General features: G+C 37.4%; 1 protein-coding gene across 1 annotated transcript; it reads left to right on the top strand.

Moving 5' to 3' along the window:
- Positions 1-4,632: 4,632 nt before the first annotated feature.
- LOC132180515 (receptor-like protein kinase FERONIA) lies at positions 4,633-8,067 on the top strand. Its single transcript, XM_059593379.1, has one exon. The coding sequence runs from the start codon at positions 5,147-5,149 to the stop codon at positions 7,859-7,861; it is 2,715 nt and encodes a 904-aa protein (XP_059449362.1). The 5' UTR covers positions 4,633-5,146; the 3' UTR covers positions 7,862-8,067.
- Positions 8,068-8,955: the final 888 nt, after the last annotated feature.

Genomic DNA, 8,955 nt, shown 5'->3' with positions numbered 1-8,955 from the left:
GTTGTTGTAGTCAACGAGCATTCTGGTTATTTCGGAATCAAACGTCCAGTCTGCAGCTTCGTCCATGCGGGCGTGGTAAGGGGAGCTGGCGTTGTCCTTCATTATTGAAGTTGTCGCTCCACAATGGCTTGTGTGCAGCAAAATCGTCAGCATCACTAGGAGTGCCAGCAAGAGACCCCTCTTTACTGTTTCTTCCGCCATCTCAGCGCCTGTGAGCTAGTGAGGAGGAACTTCTTGGTGAACGGTGGTGAATGAGTCGTAGACAGACGGATCGTACTACAGGGTAAAGATTATAAAGAAGTCATCGTAATAAACATTAGACTCAATATGATTGTCCTTTCTTACAAAAAAAATAATAATAATAATAATTTGATTGGCTTTTTGGTTAAAAAAAAAAAAAAAAAAGATTATCCTTTATTTCAAGTAAATGACAAGAAAGCCCTCCTTAAATAACGTCCTGTGGGGGCCATTTTATTGTCGGCAGGTCCACATGGGACAACGAGAATTGAATGGTACAGCACTGTCAGCACACAAAGAAAGACACAGTCAATATCAATATAAGAATAAAAAAAATATTATTTAGTACTTCTTTTTTTTTTCTTTTTTAATGATAGAAGAATATACCTTTTATTATTCGAAACAAAGTCCAAACGCCATTAATAAAAACATTAAACATATAGCTAGTTAAACCCTCAAAGGCTCAAATTATCAATAATTATGGTGTAGTAGGTTATGTGTTGCTTTAACGTACGCAAGGGGTTAAACTGGGACGGGACCCTCGTGGCATGGTGACGCTTTAGTAGGTTATGAGTCTTTTTTTTTTTTTTTTTAATTCAATTATGATGTAGTAGGTTATGAGTCTTTTTTTTTCTGGATTATTAAATACAATATAAGAATAAACAAAATATTATTTAGTGTTCTCTTCTTTTTTCTCTTATTTTCATTTTTTTGTTTTGAAAATTAATCATTAAACCAAAGAATTAACAATGATAGAAGAATATACACAAAACGCGATTAATATATATATATATATATATATTTTTAACAGATGATTAATAAAACATGAAATATATGGTTAGTTAAGCCCTCATATTCTCAATAATTATGATGTAGTAGGTTTTTTTTTTTTAATATTCAATTGTGATGTAGTAGGTTATGTGTTGCTTTAACGTATGGAAGGGGTTAAACTGGGACGGGACCCTCGTGACATGGCTGCCAGCCTGCCAGTACTTTGAGTCTGCTTTCACAAAAAAGGTAGTCCATCTCCGTGCAATTGGACTTAAAATAGTAGTCTTTTCTTCTGAATTATTAAATATATAAATGGTTTGAAAGTTATGGAAACAGATCCCTCCATTTCATTTAAAATTGAGAGCATTCATTTAGAAGTATGATGATGTAGTAGGTTATGTATGGAGTTAACGTATGGAAGGGGATAAACTGGGACGGGACCCTCGTGACATGGCTGCCAGCCTGCCAGTAATTTGTGTCAGCTTTGACAAAGAAGGTAGTCCATCTCGGTGAAGGTATGCTATAATGCAATGATATTTTTTGTTCATACAATTTTTGGGCAGGAAGAGGTCAATAGCTCACTATTGGGTGGGGGTAACAATAACTATAGATGAAAAACCTATAATTTTTTCTCACTTAAGAACTTTTATAAGTTAAAAATAATCTTTTTATTGGACTATAGCTTTCATCTGAGTCATCTCAGTGCAATTCGACTTAAATAGTATAGTCAATTTTTCTGGATTATTAAATATAGTCCTAAATGGGGAACATGATTCTCTCAAGTTCATTTTGGACTGGAGAATATTTAGTTAATGGTCATGATCTCTTTAGAGAGTCTGTTCATAAATAAAAATAATAATAAATATTATATATTTTTTAAAAAAATTATTATTAAATATAGTCCTAAATGGGGAACATGATTCTCTCAAGTTCATTTTGGACTGGAGAATATTTAGTTAATGGTCATGATCTCTTTAGAGAGTCTGTTCATAAATAAAAATAATAATAAATATTATATATTTTTTAAAAAAATTAAAAAAAAACATATTAAAATTAATTAATGGGCTTAGTTGCCATTAGCCGCCAAATCAAATATATATATGATTTGGTCATTGGGAGGCCCAAACCACTTCCTGAGGGGATTCGGCACCCCTGCCAAATCTTTTTTTTTTTTTTTGGGTGGCCGAGCCACTCCCAATGGCCATGGGGTGGCTTTGGCCACCCCAGACTTATACATTTAGTGTTATTGTGGTGTTAATTTGGTTAAATTGAGTACATGTGGATGACAACATTTAGCTAATATTTTATTTCCCAATATGAAGGTAACATAGCAGCAAGCAATAAGAAAAATTGGGGACACAATACCATTAATTTAGTGAACAAATCCATCTGGATACTTGTTAAATTGTACAGACAAAATTCATACAAATCATACCAAATATTTCACAATAGTTAGGTACAAAAAACATTACGAAATAGTCAATTGATACAAGTCTGATACAAATAAAGACAACAAAATGTCTTTTTCAGCTACTTAACATCAGCCTTGATGCAAGTCTATTAGAAAAAGGGAAACACATTAATACAGCAACAAGACACCAACAACATGCAAGTGTAGCTCAAAACTTCAGCAGTATTAAACGATACTTATTTTCAATCATTTTAAGTTTAAGTGCAAAATTAGCAGCATCAACTTCAATTTTTGACTTATACTCAGCAAGTTCAATCTTGCATTTGAAGACTTCCATTGCCCTTTTGGACTTCAAATCGTGTTGCCACTCCATCAACATCGACATCACTCGATCACCGCACACACAAATTTATGGTTCAACCCATTTAAAAAATTACAACTACGATTTTTTTTTTCATTCTGCATAATCACACAAATTAGGGTTTAACCCATTACTAAAAGATTTAGACATAAAGGGATGAGTATAAAATTTCTCTGAAATAATAAATTCTCAAACACATCTTGCCAAATAATTTACACAGGCATAAAACCTTTGTCATGATTTTTAATTGTTGATGCAATTTTGATAATTGTTTTGCTCCCACATTTGTAAATTGGATAACTCAATCTTGAATCGCTTACTTCACCCTCAGAGTGCTCTATCTTTCACCGTCGTCACCTCGCTAGTACTGGGTAGTGGGTAATTTTGCCGGTGAATGATAGAATGTACTTTCACCGGTACTGGGTCTCGTCGTCGTGTGGGATTCTTCACCGTCATTGACAAGGTTGGAAGCTAGTTCCTCAACTTTCTTTCTTCGACTTCCTTCTTAAACCCTTCAAATGGATGGTTGGAACTCATTGGTTTTTTTTTTTTTTTTTTGGCATCTTGGGTAGTGGGTCTTTGTTTTCGGGGTTGTCTTGCATTCCAGTGGTGTGTTGGATATATAAGGTTGTAAGGTTGAGGGTGAGTGAGGGTGTGAGGGCAGGTAAAAAACCACGTGAAAGTCACATGAGTCATTCCGTTTGAAGTTGATAATTCAGATAGACGGAAGGGTACTGAGTGAGAGCAATTCAAAGTTTAAGGATTCAAAGCGAAAAATTTAAAAGTTTGGAGGTTTGTCAAATCGACTTAAAGTTCATCGGGCATACTAAAGTTTAACCTTTTATTTGTCACCTCCAGCCGAGGAATGCTACAATGCATTCCACCCACCATCTCCCCACCGTCTCTTCACCTTGTCATCCTGATTTCTCTTCACCTTGTCATCCTGATTTTTTCAAAAAAAAAAAAAAAAAAATTGCAAAGAGAGAAGAGATGGTGGGTAGAATTAAAAAAAGCATATCTCCGTCCACCCCCTCTTACGTCCTTTAACATCACGTTCTTTTCCCCCTCTCCAATGGCAGAATTAAGAATTGATTTTAGTAAAGGCAACATTAAAATAATAAAATAATATTTTATTTTTTATAACATAAAAAAAAAATGATAAATACAATTTAAAATGAAAATATTTCATAACACAATATAAAAAATTTATTCTTCATGAAGTTTTTATGGCTATCATTTATTTCATACTTTTTCTTCTTTTTGTCACTGAAATTCACTGTCCTCCAAAAATCAACCTGAAAAGAGATATTGTAGGAAATAATACTAAGAAATTAGTTTTTTTTTTTTTTTTTTTTCTAATTATACTAAGAAATTAGTTGATTGATATGTTAGTTGACTAGTATATTCTTACAAAATGATGAAAAGTCTAGAGACTTAATAACTTATGAGCATGTTTGAAATTACATAGAAAAATAGAACTGTCTCTAAAATTTTGTTAAAAAAAATTCCCACTGAAAAACTTTAAGGGTTGCATTTGGATCCCCTCCGGTCCAAACCCGTTTGGACCGGAAGGGATCCGGTCCTTGTTATTATTGGGTCATAATTGTCTCCAAAATTTTGGTACAATGCCTTAAGTGTTTTTTTTTTTCTTTTTTTCTTTTTACTATTACTAATGTTTGGTAATAAAATGAAAAAAAAAATGCATTTAGAAGCAAAAATGGCTAAATAAAAAAAAAGGAAGACATGTAGTGATTTTTTTCTTTCATTATAGCAAAATAAATGGTTAATGTGATTTTTATTTTCAAAAAAAAAAAAAAATAATTGCATAACAAACTTTAGTAGGTGTTCGGGTGCATGGAGAAACAATACATTAAGACAATGCTCTCCCTGAGTTTACTTATATAATTGACAAAAACCCAATAAAAAATAGCTAAAAAAGAAAAAAAGAAAAAAGAAAGTAATTGAAGCCTGCTTTATTTGCCCCCACGTAGAGACCACAAATTGCTTTTCATTCTCAAGCCGTAAGCCACCTCACCTATATCTCTCATCAATCAACACCTAGCATGTAATTAATGCTTCCACCTACTCAGCTTTTCAATTCTTGGTCCTCTAGATTTTTCTCTGCGCCTCCATACACACACAAACCAGAAGAGGTGAAAGAAAATAAGATTTTACTCTGCGGCCTGCGCCTTCATGCTGAACAAACAAAAACCAGCAGGGGCGAACCAAGAAAGGAGGAGGAGGAGGAGGAGGGGGGCTTGAGCAAAAAAATTTAAAAACGACCTTATAAATTTTTTTTTTTTCAAAATTTTTGCAGGGGCGCCCCCTCCCCTGCATAGATCCGCCACTGCCCCTCTCTCTCTCCAATGGGGAACCGAAGCAGAATACGTCTTCGGACCACCCTCTTACCATGTCTTGCACCTCTCTACTTAGCCTTCTTGCTGTATCACCTGACCAGCACCGTCGCCAGCGGCTCGCCGTCTCCTTACACACCGGTCGATAATATTGTCCTCAACTGTGGCTCTTCTACCAATTCAACTGCATTAGACGGTCGGACCTGGATTGGAGACGAGCATTCAAAATTCTTCCCCGTTGAACAATCACAAAACCAGGCATCTCTAACAGCCATCGCAGTTCAACAATCCTCCTCCAACGATAAAGTACCCTATGCCAATGCCCGGCTTTTTCTCTCCGAATTCACCTACACGTTTCCAGTCACTGCCGGCCAAAAATTCATTCGACTATACTTCTATCCGGCTTCGTACCTTAACTTTGATCGCTCTAACGCCCTATTCTCTGTCAAAGCCGGTAGTTTTACTCTTCTTAGCAACTTCAACGCTTCACTTACAGCAGATGCCGATGGTGATCCCGGGGATACCATATTTAGAGAATACTGTGTCAACATCGACGAGGATCAGATGTTGAACATAACTTTCACGCCGTACGGTTCTAATTATACATATGCTTTCATCAACGGAATTGAAATCTTGTCGATGCCTCCCAATCTCTATTACACTCCCTCTGGCGTTGAAGGGTTTTCTTTTGTCGGCCAGCAGAGCCTGTACAGCATCACGAACAGCACTGCTCTCGAGATGGTATACAGACTTAATGTTGGAGGCCGCTCCATCTCACCCATTGAAGACACTGGCATGTTCCGGGCATGGAGGCCGGACGACAATTACTTGACAATATATAAACAACTTGTTCTACCTTTTAACAATACTATTGACCTAAAGTTTACCAAGAAGGTACCTCCGTACACTGCGCCAGAAGACGTCTATCGGACTGCCCGGACTATGGGGCTGAACAAAGCTATCAACAAGAGCTACAATCTCACCTGGGAATTTCCTGTAGACTCTGGGTTTGATTACCTTGTTAGGCTACACTTTTGCGAGTTTCAACCTGAGATCATTCAGCAAGACGACAGAGTGTTCCTTATTTTCATAGCAGATCAAATCGCTGAGGAAGCAGCCAACGTAATGGTATGGAGTGGTGGAAAAGGTATTCCGGTTTATAAAGAGTACGCAGTTTCGATGTTTGGCAAAGGCGAGAAGAAAATGAATCTCTCCATCGCACTAGAAGCAAACCCACAAGATTGGAAGACTGCTTACAACGACGCAATCTTGAACGGTGTCGAAGTTTTTAAAGTAAGCGCCTCTAGTACTGGCAATCTAGCCGGATCCAATCCAGACCCACTTCCGCTGGCCCCTCCAACTGTTGTGCCACCAACACCACCGAAGAAGTCGAAGAATAACGGAACAATAGTTGCCGTTGTTGGTGGTGGTGCTTCCGGATTTGTTGTGCTGTCGATTATTGGGTTCTTGATTTTCCGGCGGCGGAAGAGAGGTAAGGACTCCGGCTTTGGTGATGGGACCACTTGGTGGGGTCCATTTTCTTTCTCTACGACCAAATCAACAAAGTCCCACAGGTCATCTCTACCGTCTGCTCTGTGTCGTAACTTCTCATTGGCTGAGATTAGAGCAGCCACCAACAACTTCGATAACGTTTTCATCATTGGGGTTGGCGGGTTTGGTGACGTGTTCAAAGGATACATTGATGGTGGGGCCAGACCAGTTGCGATCAAGCGGTTGAAACCCGGTTCCCAACAAGGAGTCCATGAGTTCGAGACTGAGATCGAGATGCTTTCCCAGCTTCGCCACCTCCATCTCGTTTCTCTGATTGGATATTGTAATGATGGTGATGAGATGATTCTCGTTTATGATTATATGGCCAATGGAACCCTTCGTGATCATTTGTACAACACTCACAATCCTCCTCTTTCGTGGAAGCAAAGGCTCGAAATTTGTATAGGTGCAGCACATGGTTTAAACTATCTTCATACGGGCGCAAAGCACTCAATCATTCATCGAGACGTGAAGACAACAAATATTCTTTTGGATGAGAAATGGGAGGCCAAGGTTTCTGACTTTGGATTGTCCAAAATGGGCCCAACTGGTGTATCCAAGGCACACGTTAGCACAGTGGTGAAGGGCAGTGTTGGGTATCTCGACCCAGAGTATTACAGACGTCAACAGTTAACTGAAAAATCTGACGTATACTCGTTTGGAGTAGTTTTGTGTGAAGCACTGTGTGCAAGGGCGCCTATAATGCGCACCGTAGACAAGAAGCAAGTGAGCCTGGCAGAATGGGCCCGACAAAGCTATTGCAATGGCAAGATGGATCAGATCGTTGATCCAACCTTAGAGGGTAAAATAGCGCCAGAGTGTTTGAAAAAATATTGTGAGGTAGCGGTGAATTGTTTGCTTGACAACGGAATTGAACGGCCATCGATGAATGATGTTGTGTGGGGCCTCGAGTTTGCCTTACAACTGCAAGAGCGCGACCAAAGAGATGTCGGGCTTGATGAGAAGAAGGAAGATGAGAAAATTCTGTTGCCCAAATCCAAGATTGAGGATAGTGATGACAGTATTGACGGGTTTAGTAGTAGCGGTGTACAAGTGTCAAGTATAAATAGCAATAGCAGCAGAGAGCAAGGTTCTGGTAGCAGCAGTCGGGATTCGAGCAGACTGATGTCCTCCTGGGCAGTGTTCTCGGAAATTATGAATCCCGTAGCTCGGTAAAAGAAGAGTTTAGGTGAACTTTTGTTATGCTCTTTTCTGGTGATCTTTGTTGAGCTCAATTTCTAAAATGTTTTATTTAGAGTCATTGCGAAAACAATTCACTTTATTTCACAAGCCGTGCAACGGTGCAAGATGAAATTGGTAATGCATGTATGTGATGTAATGGCTTTTGGAGATGGTAGAATATATTTTGAATATTTATATTATCTGATTAGAATATAATTGTGTGATTCTGCTTAAACTACTTGTCATTCGTACATTGTATTAGCTACTGGTTTATTTGTTGATATTTATTTATTTTAACCGACCTCATCCTAATATAAATAGGCTTAATTTGTGTATGAGAAATTCTACATAAATTCTCAAGCTTACAATTTTAAATACTTACTCCTTAACATAGTAATAGAAATTATCATTAAATTGGATAAATTACCATTAAATTTTAGATAATTATTTTTAAAACCGTCATAATAAGATTTGAGTAATATTTCTTTTTATGAATTTTCATCACATAAATCTACTATTCACTTTTTAATTAGCTCTCTTCCTGGCATTAATGTTCTGGACTATAATATGGAGAGTGAATGTGAATGGAGTAAAAATGACCTCGTAAGCATATTACATCATGTCTGAGAGCTTTTGAAGGCATGCAAGGGCACCAAAGCTCAAAAGCTCTCATGCCTTGGTCTAGGATAAGGGCTCGTGAACTCTTATATTCGAGAGTTGCAGAGATAAGCGTTTGAAAGCTTGCATGCCTAGACATCTTAATCCCCGTCTTAATCGTGGACATCTTAAGTACTGCTAAGTCACTGTAAGCCACACTCTAATACTAAATACCAACACACCACACTCTAATATTAAATACCAATACATTAGAAATCTTAATTTATGCACGTAAAACCCTAATCGTGTGGTCAAAATACAATTCTATCATTAAAACTCTAATTAACTTTTTAGTCACTGTGGAACATTCAGCCAACCATACACAAGTATTACCCATGCATGATTTTATCATAAAACCCTAAGGTATATACACCTAGCTAGATGTTTTAAAACTCACAAGATGTATTTTAAATAATGAGAACAACAGATTG

The sequence above is a fragment of the Corylus avellana genome, chromosome ca5 (genome assembly GCF_901000735.1).
Source record: "Corylus avellana chromosome ca5, CavTom2PMs-1.0".
Classification (NCBI taxonomy): domain Eukaryota; kingdom Viridiplantae; phylum Streptophyta; class Magnoliopsida; order Fagales; family Betulaceae; genus Corylus; species Corylus avellana.
Note: the sequence above shows the minus strand (reverse complement) of the source record. Positions and strands in the feature narration are given on the sequence as shown.

Excerpts from the sequence above, each read along its gene's own strand:
- LOC132180515 (XM_059593379.1), top strand. The coding sequence starts at position 5,147 with ATGGGGAACCGAAGCAGAATACGTCTTCGGACCACCCTCTTACCATGT.